Source organism: Mus caroli, chromosome 5, assembly GCF_900094665.2.
Source record: "Mus caroli chromosome 5, CAROLI_EIJ_v1.1, whole genome shotgun sequence".
In the NCBI taxonomy this organism is placed as follows: domain Eukaryota; kingdom Metazoa; phylum Chordata; class Mammalia; order Rodentia; family Muridae; genus Mus; species Mus caroli.
In genome coordinates this window covers 55251815-55266070 of record NC_034574.1, presented here as the reverse complement: position 1 = coordinate 55266070, position 14256 = coordinate 55251815, and the positions used below count along the sequence as shown (strand labels likewise).

Below are 14256 nucleotides of genomic sequence, written 5' to 3'. Positions count from 1 at the left end.
TTGACAGCCTAGATATTTGTTGTTATTACGAAAATAGTCAGATATGGGAAAGTGTGCAGGACCCAAAGGGCTTGAGGAGGTCAGGAAAAAAACAAAAACAAAAACAAACAAACAAACAAACAAAAAACTACAACCATAAGGAAAAAAATTCCACGGAACTAAGAGATTGTGAAACAGCAAGCACGTGGCCTGCATGAGTCTGCACCAAATCCTTTGCATAGATAATACAGCTTTAATTTCAGTATTTTTATGGGACTTCTGAGTGTACGGAGAAGTGGCTCTCAGATTCCTGTGCCTTCTCTTGTGTTCTTTTGGTTTGCCTTGTCCAATTTCAATGTGATAGGTTTTGTTTTATCTTACTATATTTTATTTTGTCATGTTTGGTTGCTATTTCTTAGAAGTCTGTTCTTTTCTAATGAGACAGAAAGGGAGTGGATCACTATGGGAGGGGAGGTGGAGAGGGATTGAGAGGAATAGAGAAAGGGAAACTGTAATTAGGATACACTGTATGAGAAAAGATACATATTTTTTTTAAACTGTTTTGAGGATTTAATGGCAGGGTTGGGGTAGGAAAATTCTAGCTGCTGCTCTTACCTTTCTTTGGCAAGGAGCCTGTCCATAGGTGGGATGAGGTTGACTATGGAGTATGGAATTGGTTAGGGGACATCTAGAGCCCCCCCCCCAATATTTCTAGGCAGCATGATGTCTCTTCCTGCTGGTGAGGAGGAATGTCTAGTAGCATTGAGGCTAGTGTGACCATGGGCAGGTCCTCTCACATGAGTATCCTTGACCATTTCCTTCAAGTTTTGAGGAGCTTGCCCATAGCCTCTGGGAAGTCTGGTTTGGTCATTGTCCCTCTGAGGCCTAAGATTCCTCCCCATTGTTCCTAACTCCTGTCTTAAGGAGTCCAGGGACAGTCTGATAGGCATTCTTTTTGCGGGGGCTGGACGGGAGGAGGTTATTCAGGTCTTGTGGAAAGATGGGTGGCTCAGATAGGGCCAGTGGTGGCCCTGAAACATTACAGTGAGGTTTGAATGCTTGATATTTGAGGAATGAGCTGGGCTCAGTGGTGGTGGCAGTGGCAGCAGCATAGGACAGAACGGTGGCCCAAGCCCAGAGACTAGTGTATATCTAAGGCCTATGGTCCCAAAGTCCTTCCAATATGGGGTCAACAGTCCTAATATAGGGTTAGATAGTGAGAAGGGCAGATGCAGAAAGGGTGGCCAGAAGGGGGCAGAGTGCAGATGGCGGAAGTTCCAGGGCTCAGAGCTTGTGAGGGTTTACCTTGTAGGTACCCTTGTACTGGAAGCCCACTCTCCTCATCAGTTCATCTGCCTCTGTGGGGCCACGGCTGCCATATACATAGGGGTAGGGCTGGGGCTTTTCTCGATCAATCTTGTGCAGCAGTGGTGTGAAGATACGCCAGGCTTCTCTGAGTTCATCAGTACGGACAAAGTGCATCTGGCACCCACAGAAGATATCCAGGATGAGGCGTTCATAGGCACCAGGGAGCTTCACATTCTTGTATCTGTTGCCAGAAGTTAGGTCCAGCTCTGACTCCTCAGGGTTAAAGAACATGCCAGGCTTCTTGGTCATCATCTTGGTGTATACTGCCTCATTGGGCTGCACACGGATGACCAGCTCATTACGCTTGCACTGCTGGTGGAAGATGTCGCCTGGTACATCTCGGAACTGCAGTCTCACTTCAGCTTTGCGTTCATTCAGGGCTTTGCCACAGCGCAGTATGAAGGGTACCCCATCCCACCGTTCACTCTTCACATAGAGGACAGCTGCAGCAAAGGTGGCAGTTGTGGACCCACGGGGTACTGTGGGGTCATCTAAGTATCCATTGGCAGCTTCTCCTTCTCCATTGGGGTTCCCCACATACTGGCCAAGGATCACATTGTCAGTTTCCACCTCTGAGATACGTTTCAAAACTTTGACCTTCTCATCACGAACATCATCTGAATGTGTGGTAGCAGGCTTTTCCATGGCCACCAGACACAACATCTGCAGGAGGTGGTTCTGCATAACATCCCTGATGATCCCAAATTCATCAAAATAGCCCCCACGACCCTCAGTACCAAAGGGCTCTTTAAAAGTGAGGATCACACAAGCAATGTTGTCTCGATTCCAGATAGGGCCAAAGATCCTGTTGGCAAACCTCAGCACCATGAGATTCTGGACCATCTCTTTGCACAGGTAGTGGTCAATACGGTAGATCTGGTCCTCACGGAAAAGAGAGGAGATGTGGTTAGACAATTGATTGGAGCTCTGCAGGTCTCTCCCGAAGGGTTTCTCCACTATAATGCGGTTCCAGCCTGTCTGACTCATGCAGGTCTCTTGAATGTTCTTGGTGACTGCTTCATAGACTGTGGGGGGCAAGGCCAGGTAGAATAGATGGTTGGCCTGCATCCCCTGGTGCAGGGCATTTATGTAGCTGTTGAGGTGCTTATAGGAGGCTGGATCATCATACTGGCCAACTACATAGGAGTTACGGGCAAAGAACTCCTCCAGCTTGGGTCTTTCTTCTGGAGTGGCTTTAAAGAAGGGTTCACTCTGCTTTTGGATGTCATCCACTGTGAGTTGTGAGCAGGCATAGCCCACAATGAAGGTGTCTTTGGGTAGAAGACCATCCCGGAACAGCCACCAGATGGTAGGATAGATCTTCTTCTTGGCCAGGTCACCCGATGCACCCATGATGATAAATATGTGTGTATCAGCTTGGTGGAAAGCATCATCTTGGTACAACTCTTCCCTCAGGATTCCACACATTTGGGTCCGGGTTAGGGTCACCTGCTCTGCCATAATGTTTTCTAAGTTTAGTTGCCGATGCCAAACACGTTCACAGATCTGTAGTGCACAGCCCGTTTCCCAAGAATCTATTTTTAATAAAAGGGAAAATTTAGAAATCATTCTGCCATGTAACCCAGCTATATATTTCCTTGCCAAATGCCCAAAGGGCTCATTGTATTCTATAGATGTGTGCTCAGGTATGTTCCTTGTCACCCATCCCATTCAGGAAATGAAACAACCTAAGATTTCCCTTCAATAAATGTCCTTCAGTAGATGAACAAATAACATAAATGTTTAAATATGCACAATTGATTACTAATCAGATAAAAAGAAAAGTGATATCATGAAATTTGCAGGCAAATGAGTGAATCTAAAAAAGATTATATTGAGTGGAATAATCTAGACCCAGAATGACAAATGATGAATGTTGTATTAGACATCTTTCTAATGCAGCTAATAACTCCAAATTCTCAGATGTGCCTATAGAACAAGGAGTAACTGCAAAAATAAGGAACATATAAAGAGAGAAAGGGATTGTTCTTCATGTATGAATAGCAGAATACAGGTGATACAAAGCAGGAAACATGTCAGGTCTGAGATCAGGGCTTGAACTGGGGAGTGAGGAGGAAGTCACATAGAGAAATAAGAGGCATGAGGGACAATAATAGCACCACATACTTTGAATAAAGCCTCAAGGAATCATTTTGTGTTATATTTACCTAAAATTATTCATAAAATATATGTATTGCATATGTATATATGGAAGATATGCTATTTGGGCAAATAATGCTCCTGACAAGAAAAATAGACCAAGAAATTCCCCAATACTAGGCAAGAGGATCCTAATTTTCAAATCGTGGGTCAGGGTAGTCCAAATAATTGTCAAAACAGTATAGACTATCACTGTTTCCCTTGGTTGCCTCTTAGTGGTTGTAGGTAAGTCTCATTGATGAAGACACTGTACAGTCATTACACAGGGCTTGTATTATTTGAGCTAATTTAACATCAAAGCCTTCCTCCTGCAGTCTGTCTTCCATGACACTAGAAAACCCTACACAAGCTGCCAAAAGAGCAAAGCAATTAATATCCACACCCAACAACAACACCCATGAAACACAACAATGACCAGCATGCCAAGAATACCATACAGATACAATTAAGTAGTATTCTTATGTTGGCGATAAACAACAGTTGTGTAATTGTACTTATGGCACAACCAGAAGGAAAACATGCCTGTTGCTGAATGACAAATATGAATATATAAAAAGTAACAGAAAGGACATTACTGTCTCTAGGCATTGTGAAGATGAAGGTTTATTGTAGACTTGTGCAGGTGCACATTCAGAGTCAGGGACCTCTGCAAGACTTCAGAGTGGTCATAACTACACTAAGCTGTGCGGTTTGAAGAGACGGGGAGGGGAAAGGAGAGAAGAAAGAAAGAAATCAGGTGCAGAAGACAGGAGACCAAAAATAGTATAAAGAACTGTAAACCAAAATGGTTGAATTAGGTAAGGAAGAGAATCACTGTCCCCTGTGCTAAAAAGTTCATGGTAGGGGGTGGGGTATGCCACCCAGTATAGCCAGGTAGCAGTTAGGAATTTAGGGATTCATGGAGAACATTCAGGTCTGTGTCTGCTTCGATATCATAAATAGGCACCTCAGCCATTTGTTCCAGGTTTAAAACCTAGACTAGAAACCTAGCAGACTAAAGCTAATGAGGTCATAAATCTTAGGCAAGAATCTACTACCCCCATTTTGCTTGTTTTTCCTAGATGCTTTTTATTAATACCCTTATTCCCACTGATAAGAGTAGACAACACCCACACATAAAAGCTTCTCTTTACAATGCCAAATGTGGTGATGTGTGAGACCCCGACTTAGAGCATTTCTCCCTAGAAGATAAAGCCCCTGGATGTTCCCCAAACGTGTTTTCCATGATCTTTAAAAATACAGCTAGAAAGAAGCTCTTTGTTCTCTATAGCCAGCAAAAGACCTTTTTGTTTCTATACTTTACAACCAGAGATGCCTGCCTTCCTGTGCCAAGGACAGGCACCAGAGAGTTGGCTACAGCTCCTTTCCCCCACCAGAAAGGAGCTGTAGCCAACTCTCCTCCCAACTCCTCCCAACTCCTCCCAACTCCTTCCAATTCCTCCCAACTCCTCCCATCTCCTTCCAACTCCTCCCAACTCTCCTCCCAATTCCTCCCAATTCCTCAGCTAGATGTTAAAAGCCCCCTACTGTGTCCTCTCTAGGTAGACCTGCCCTGCACTGTGGAGGGACTTCATCCTCAGCTAGCTGATAATAAAACCTCTTGCAGTTTGCATCAGGTGTGGTTTTCTCTCTGGACACTGGGGTGCTGGCCAACTCATCCAGGGACTTGAGTGGAGGCCCAGCTCCAGGGGTCTTACAGATGCATGTCTTTAATCCAAGACCTCAGGAAGCTGTTTTATAAATCCAAGTGCCCAAGTATGAAGCTGAGCCCTGCATGCCTGTGATCCCAGTGATAGAAAAATTAGAGATAGGAGAAGCAGCAGGGCTTACTAGCAGCCAGATGACCTCCAAGCTGAGTGAGAATCCACGAGGAGAATAATAGAAGGGAAACTAAACATCGCTGTTGATGTCCTTATGTTCACAGGCATGTGTGAACCAGAGCATGGATATGGACATATCACATGCTTAAAGACATAGATAAATAAGTAAAAATGAATAAATTATAAAGAAAAAATATAGTCATAGAAATTCTTCAGAGAAGTGAAACATTAGCAGTTAAAGAACATAGGTGAATTATTGTAGCTTACATGAAGTCGTGGGCCTTTGTGAAGAAACAATGGAATTATCATTCTAGAACGAAGGCACTAGTGTGGTTCTGAAAATAAGAGTCACTTAAAAGGATTTAATAATTCTCACTCATCCCTTCTGTGCCTCTCTTTGCACAGGCCCAATACAAGTAGGGAATTTTCTGGGCTGGCCACATAGTTCTTGCTATCAGGACCACTCTACACTTTACAGGAAGGACGTTAGAGTATCTGGTGGAAAACGAAAGTGAGAAAAGAGTAAAAAATGTTTCTGTGTTACATGTAATTCCTAACCCCACATGTAAGGTTCAGGTACTCAGACCGGAAAATAAGGAGGTAAATAAACTACAGAATAGGAACATCAGACAGCACATCAATCACCGAGACTTCTGTTGTGAACTTATTGCAAGAAGGTACTCTACACACACAAACACTGTGGGAAGCGGTGCAGCCGCAGGCCCCTTGAAACCTACTTGTTTACTGCCTTGCCCGAACATTCACAGTGAGGCTGCATGCGTGGGCTGCCTGCCAGGCTGGACAGTTCCTTGAGATCCAGACCTGTCAACCTATCTGTGAATGACCTAAGCTCCTGCCTGGAACGTGTGTGAATTCTGATTGGATGAGGTGGGGGGTGGAGCTAGAAGGGGAGGAGTCGCCAGTAGTGAGGTGAGCTGTTTTTTAGCCCTTGCCCTAGGTAGAAGCCAGAAGTAGAATAGGAGTAGTTTAGACCTTGCCTGAAGAAGAAGCTGCTGGGGAAGGAAGCTGTAAAAGAAAAACCCCCGAAGAAAAGTTGCTGTGTGAGCCCGACTTGGTGCCTGTGTTGTTCTTCTCATCACCTGCTCAGAGGACCTGCAACAAAACACCCTCCCCCCACCCTACACACACATAACACACCAGTAAATAACTCTTTATGGAAAACAATAAGAATCTACAGTTCCTAAAAATACATCTAAATCAATATCTTCTTTTAAAAAATTATGTCAAGCATGCTAAAGTGAATGATGTGACATCTCTACTACATTTTAAAATGCTTTTGCAGTTTTCGGTTGTTCCTACTATAGTACATGTTCTTACAGAAGCATAACCTAGATTTAGTTGAATATTTTTGGCTGACATTATGGAAACTTTAATATTACAAGTTGATAGAACTTTTTTGCTTAATTTCAATACTATGCAACTGAGTTTAACATAATTCCATAATTATTGAATTTTGCCTTGAAAGATTTTAAATTATTTTTATATAAATTATTCTTAATTTAATCGGTCATTGCTTATTTTAATTAAAATTATAAACATAACATATAGTATCTGATATGTAGTTGTGTTATAATTTAGGAGTGAAATTATTTTTACACATAAACTTACAAAATTTGGAGAATTATGTAGGAATTATTTTCAAGAAGACTTTGACTCTAAGTGTGGTATAATATCTGTAGCTACATAGCAGTGCTGATAATCATTATGAGTTACTCAGTGAAATCTAATTAATAATTGTATTACAATATTTATTTGGATACAGTAAAGTGCCTTATTTTATGTCCTCAACCCTGTTTCCTTTAGTTGTCTAAAAATAAGAAATTATGGATTCTAACTCTTTTTGATATATACTTGACACATTTCTTAACATTAAATGAATTATTTCTACATTCACTGATCCTGGGAACAAACACATATTTGATAGAAGTTTGATTGCATCTAAGAATATGTTAAACTTTGATTTATCACAAAACTTGTTATCTGGGAACCATAGACAAATAGCAAGCAAAAGGTTTTCTTAACCCTACACAGTTACCATAGAAAATTATCCATTCCTAGTCCTTTATATATGATTTTGCCCATTTATTTCTTAAAATAATTGATTAGAGACAAAGCTAATAGTTGATACATTAAAAATTGAAAATGGTATATGCTACATGTAAGGCTTAACTTTGATCAGTTCATAGTACCCTGATATTTGGTCAAAGAGAATTACAGATGTTGCAATGACAATTTTTTAAAATAGGCTTAACATTTTTATCAGTTGACCTTTGAGGAAACCATACTAGTCTTCATAATGAAGTCGTTTCACCTAATTAGTTGGTATTAGTAGAATTAATGTTGACCTTTGCAAACAAGAGGGAATCTTAATTTCTTCTCTAAACCATATCTCCTTACTAAATGTGGTTTGGCTGAATATTTTATCTGTATCTTTGAATCGGGATTAGCCTCAATTTGCTTAGAAAAATCTAATGAGTAGATATAATATTTCCTTCTTTTCCTGCTATGGATTCACAATCTTATATAATTTCTTTCTCCCTGGTTGACTCTTGTCAATCAAACTAAATCACCAGCCCAGCTGAGTGCTGTATGATGAGATAGTCTAGCAGAATTTCTAAATCCCTATAGCTCCTTTTGCCTTATTTACTTTACCACATGCCTGCTTCATATTTTTCATTTATTATTATTATTATGATGATGATGATGAGTTTTTATTAGATATTTTCTTTATTTACATTTCAAATGTTATCCCCTTTCCTGGTTTCCCACTGTCCTAAAACGCCCTTTCATATCCTCCCTCACCGTGCTTCTATGAGGGTGTTCATCCACCCACCCACCCACTCCCATGTCCCTGCCCTCGATTCCATTACACTGATTATTAGTATTAGTATTAGTATTAGTATTAGTATTAGTATTAGTATTAGTATTAGTATCAATCTTTATTCCCCTCCTAGGACATACTCAGACAGGCCTCATGTCTCTCAAGGGTGAGAGGCTTCTTTTCTCACTGAGCAGGCAGTCCTCTGCTGTATGGGTGTCGGAGCCTGGAATCAGCTAGTGTCTTCTGCCTAGTTGGTCGCTCAGTGTCTGAGAGATCTCGGGGGTGCAGGTTAGTTGATACTGATGGTCTTCCTATGGGGTTGCCCTCCTCCTCAGCTTTGTCCAGTCTTTCCATAATTCAACCACAGGGCTCCCTGACTTTGTCCATTTTTGGTTGTAAGTATCTGCAGTTGGCTCTTTCAGCTGCTTGTTGGGCCTCTCAGAGGGCAGCTATACTAGGCTCCTGTCTGTATGCAGACCATAGCATCAGTAAAATGTCAGGCCTAGGATCTTCCCCTTGAGCTGGATCCTGATTTGGGTTGGTCACTGGACCTCCTTTCCCTCAGTCTCTTCTCCATTTTTGTCCCTCCAGTTCTTTTAAACAGGAACAATTCTGGGTCAGCATTTTTGACTGGGACAGCAACCCCATCCCTCCACTTGATGCCCTGTTTTTCTACAGGTGGGAGACTCAACAAGTTCCCTCTCCTCACTGTTGGGCATTTTATCTAAGGTCTTCCCTCTGAATCCTGTGAGTCTCTCTTCTCCAAGGTCTCTGGTATATTCTAGAAGGTTCCCCCACTTCCTACCTCCTGAGGTTGCCTGTTTCTTTTCTTTCTTTCTGGCCCTCAGGGTTTCACTCCTGATTCTCCACCCCCAATACCTGATCATATTCCCCAATTCCCCTTCCTTTTAGCTCCTTTTGTGAATTAAACATTTTTACCCTGGTGGGAGGAGACATATAAAACAGATAATTATAGATTATAGAAGGCTCAGGAAGCTCAAAAAACACAAGGACATGGAATGCTAAGAGGTTTGAAAGTTGTACCTTTGAGTTTTTCTTTTAAAATATGATATAAATGCATCATTTCCCCTTTTCCTTTCCTCTCTGGAAAAAAACTCTCATATGCTCTTACTTGTCCTCTTTCAAACTCCTGGCCATCATTCATTATGTGTTGTTATCCACATAGTTGTGTGTGTGTGTGTGTGTGTGTGTGTGTGTGTGTGTATTCTTAAATATAACCTGCACAGTATGCCACTTGTATATATGACTTGTATGTCTGTTTTCAAGGCTGAATATATGCTATTAGATAATCAATTAGTCTGCACTTTTGTCCAAATCATTTCATATACTGCTCAATATTCTACTTCAAATTCATGGCTATTTTCCACTAGTTTTTATTAGTTATATTAAAATTTATTAGTGGAATTGTTTTGTTTAATTTTAATAAATTTAGTATTTACTAACATTTAATATCTTGTTTTTGTATATTTTGAAAGAATCTAATGTTCAGACAGCTGTGGTTACACCAATATATATGTGCCACTACGGCACACTTAACATTATTATGCCATGCTGAAAAGGCATGGATTGAAAAATATAAGATTAAATAATAACATGAGATATTACATTTTACACATCTAAGTGGTAATTTCCTACCTTCAGTCAGCTATAGGAAACATTTACTTTCATTCAAGAAACATACTAGTAAAGCAATTTTGTTTATATTTCTTATTAATATTAATAATATTTCTTAAAATATTATTGTTTTGTAATTTCATAATTTATTAACTCAACAATTTCACATTCATAGGGTAATTTATTTGCTTGAAGATTTTTTTTTTCAAATAAAAACAGGTGTATCTTATCTAGACTGAAGTGAGAAAATGGGAAATAGCATTAAAAAAAAAGATTTATGTTTACAAAGAATGGATTTAATACTTCATAATGTATTGTGGAGATAACATGTACTGTACCAGTGGAGCACAATAAAAAAGGTAAAAAATCTTAGGACTAGTTGATGACAATAGGAGGTCCTGGGAATGGATCTCAGAGGTTAGGCAACTGTTTAGCATATGCAAGAATATAGATCTATGTTCAACATTACAAAATTAATAAACAATGAAATAAAATTACTGAGTTATAAATGAAGAAGCTCTTTTCCTTCTTCAAAACCTGTGAAATAAATTATTACAAATTTCACAAGCAAGAGCAGTGAAGGATTTTATGTAAGGAAGCATCATGATTCTATCTATGAATCTCAGTGACTCAGATTGCTGGTATTTTATGATGTCCTGTAACACTATACAACCCTGACATCTTTTCATCTGTATACATTGGGTTGTTGCTCAAGCCATTTTGACATATACTGCATAATTAATGTGTCTATATAGTTATGTCACACATTATTTTCTGTGAAGACATAAAAGTGACAATATAATCAATCATACTTAAAAGAATCACACGATAATGGAATTTTAATACATAAATAATCCTATGATAAAATATTTGTGTCTTCTAGTTAGACCTGTGTGAGATCATGCTAGTTTGAGCAATATTATTGTTGGGACAGGGCAGTACGCTGGTTACATGTCCTCTTCTTGTTTGACTAATAACAATTATAAACTAGTTTTGATCATGTTGTTTTTCTCTTTACTGTTATGGAGTAGAATAAGAATTTTGACAATGTCACAAACAATTCTTTTCTTTTTTTTTTTTTTTTTTTTTTTCTTTTTTTTTTTTTGGTTTTTCGAGACAGGGTTTTTCTGTGTAGCCCTGGCTGTCCTGGAACTCACTTTATAGACCAGGCTGGCCTCGAACTCAGAAATCCTCCTGCCTCTGCCTCCCGAGTGCTGGGATTAAAGGCGTGCGCCACCACGCCGGCAACAATTCTTTTCTATTTTTCTAAAAACTGCTGCAAATATTGATGAAGACAGTACAAAAAGTTATGTACAATAAAATTACTGTTTGTTTATAATTTTTATATTTTTATGATAAAATTTTTAGCACATTTGGAATGTGGAATCATATGTAAGAAATACTTATTCTTCATTTACTTATTTTTTTTTTTTTTAGTCTTTCAAGGCTGTGAGAAAAGTTTAAAGTCCTTTCTCAATTGTGTAACATGTAGATATATTACATAATATATTAAGATAAGCAGTAAATATTTTTACCAGCACATGTTCTAAAATAACAAAAGTTATTATTTCTTAGGAAACTATTTTGTACTATTTACTAATTCTGTCCAGTTTATTTTCCAAAATCGGTGTGCTGTTCTAAATAAGAAAGTGATAGTAACAAAATACCACTAGAGGTCATTCTGCCTGAGATAATCTATTTTTATATGTTTTACTTTTTAATTATTTTATTTATTTACATCAAATGCTGGTCCCTCCTGGTTACCTCTTCACAGAGACCCTTTCTGATCCCCTTCCCCCTTCTCTTCTAAGAAGGTGATCCCCAGGCCCTGCTTGTCTCCCTATTCTGACTTATCAATTATCCACTAGGTTAAGCACATCCTCTCTCACTAAGGCCAGACAAGGCAGTTCTGGTTGCAGAATTGACACCAGAGTCAGACTGCAGCTTTAGGGAGTGTTTCTGCTCCATTTGTTGGGGGGCCCACATGGAGATGGAGCTGCATGTCTGCTACATTGTGAGGGGACTTTATTAAAGCCCAAGTGAGTTCTTTGGTTGGTGACTCAGTCTCTGAGAGCTCCCAGGGGTCCAGACTACTTGAGTCTCTTGGTCCTTTTGTGGGGTTGCCATTTCACTCTGACTCTGCAATCCTTCACCCAACTCTTCCATATAACGGTCCTTGACCTCTGTCAAGGGCTTGTCTGTGGGGCTGGGATAGGTTTCAAGTTGGGTTGGTTATTGGTTGGCCATTATTTCAGTCTCTTTCATCTTAGACCCTGCAAGAAATAATTTTATTATTATTAAACTTCAAGCTTCATAGTGGAGAAAAAAATAATCTCACTAATTGAACTGTTTATAATTTGTGTTTAAATTTAGACACCATCTAAATAATATTGTATTGCATTGGGCAAATAATTTAGGAGCTACAAAACAAAAAGGAAAGGCAACTAGAAGGGAGGATTAAAATTAATGAGCTACTTTAAATAAATAAAATTGCATTTGAAAATGGGCAATCAGTAATGAAAGTGACATTGATAGGTTATCACTAATAGTTTCCGGAAAGATAATTCAAAATGACTGTATCATTTTCAAGCCTAATCTTGCTCTGGCTTTTAGATTGAAAACTTGGCCCAAATGTGCACCACAGAGGACTGCCAGCACTTCTGTAAGAACACGTTTTCTGTGGACAACTGAAGTTGTCACCATATGAAGCAACTGGCAAAGTTATTATTTTAGATTTAAACTAATGTACATGTAATTACTGTAAGAAATGCAATGCCATTCACTTATGAATTTATGAAAACAAGCTGTTTCCAAACAGAGATTGTATTTAAATCTCCATTATTTTTATTGATTTAATTATTTTCACTTTTTTTTTTTTTTTTTTTTTTTTGTTTTTTCGAGACAGGGTTTCTCTTTATAGCTCTGGCTGTCCTGGAGCTCACTTTGTAGACCAGGCTGGCNTGTCCTGGAGCTCACTTTGTAGACCAGGCTGGCCTCGAACTCAGAAATCCGCCTGTCTCTGCCTCCCAAGTGCTGGGACTAAAGGCCCACCACGCCCGGCTTATTTTCACATGTGACACTTTGAATTTTATGTACATTCTTATTTTATTAACAATTTTATTTTATCTAAATTCCTAGCTCTTTAGATAAATAAAACATAGTTTGAAACTGACAAGAATTAATTGTCTCTGGTAAATTAACATACTGCCACAATGCCTGGGATTACATTAACCTTAATGGATTTCTTCCTTAAACATTAATCTGCAAATAAGATATAAGTACCCCTAAGCTTTAGAGCAGAAATTTACCTTAAGGTAAAAATAGTCAACATCACTCATTAATTATATACATAAATCTAGTCTTTGAGAACTATTTAATTTAATTAGTTTCTAAATGTAACAGACAGAAAGAGTAAAGCTGCTTTGACAGTTTAGGACATTTGGCAAAGTAGCAAATTGTCAACAAATCTTTTATGATTTTGTGTATCTGTGTGTGTGTTTAAAAGAGAGAGAGATATCACTTCATAAATTCTTATCCAAATATAAGTAGATAGAAAAAGACTTAATAAAGATAGTAGTTTGCTTATGGTCAACTGATGTTATAAAAATATAAGCGAACTACTACAATAGATGGACTATTCTGTAGTCTATGATTACATTTTTGTGGAGACAAATATGAGCGCTCACAGTTGGAAAAGTGGGTGTTCTATGATTGTATTCTATTCATTTTGGTCCATTTATTGTCAACTTCTTTTGGAAAAATTCATTACTTGTCATACTAAATCCTTCATAAAAGCTTGCCTTCCGAAACTCCTCAGGTAATAATAAGAAATTGCTATTAATATTTTTCACAAATTTCTTCTATCCTCAAGCACCTTGTAAATAGCTGAAAAGGAGAAAAAAGGTTTTGAATGTTAAAATAAAAATCTTAATAAAGCAATTTGAAGTATCATTGTTAAACACAACATTGTTAGGAATGCAAACTACAAGCCCATGTTTGTAAATAATTCATACATTTTGTACTTTTTCTTCATATTCTCATATTTTACTGATAGGAAAGTATTATTTTGGCTTACTTATCTGATATTTCTTATGGATATGATGAGTATTCTGGAGACATTATCATGACTGAGGCATACACAGTTTATAAAAAGAACAAATTTGATACCTAATGTTTTCTCCTGAGGAAAGTCTACCTTGGAAGTTAAGCTCTCCCTTCCAAGGTAGACAAAGTCGGAACATGGAGCACTATTCTCCTTTGATACCAACGTTTTAAAATTATATATATATATATATATATATATATATATATATATATATATAGAGAGAGAGAGAGAGAGAGAGAGAGAGAGAGAGAATACTAATGTTGACAGGGAGTTTGGAATGAACATAAAGGAAGGTCTCTTGGAAAAATAATTTAAATCCTATGAGTTGTATAAGTGAACTTCTCAAT

The 14256-nt window shown here is 38.4% G+C and overlaps 1 protein-coding gene across 1 annotated transcript; it reads right to left on the bottom strand.

Moving 5' to 3' along the window:
• Positions 1 to 508: 508 nt before the first annotated feature.
• On the bottom strand, positions 509 to 5374 carry LOC110294683 (glucose-6-phosphate 1-dehydrogenase 2). Its single transcript, XM_021163068.1, has 2 exons — positions 5338 to 5374; positions 509 to 2882 (listed from the first exon to the last, which is right to left on the bottom strand). Exon 2 carries the CDS (start codon positions 2806 to 2808, stop codon positions 1264 to 1266), a length of 1545 nt encoding a protein of 514 aa, XP_021018727.1. The 5' UTR covers positions 2809 to 2882; positions 5338 to 5374; the 3' UTR covers positions 509 to 1263.
• Between the last annotated feature and the right edge of the window lie 8882 nt (positions 5375 to 14256).

Excerpts from the sequence above, each read along its gene's own strand:
- LOC110294683 (XM_021163068.1), bottom strand. The coding sequence starts at position 2,808 with ATGGCAGAGCAGGTGACCCTAACCCGGACCCAAATGTGTGGAATCCTG.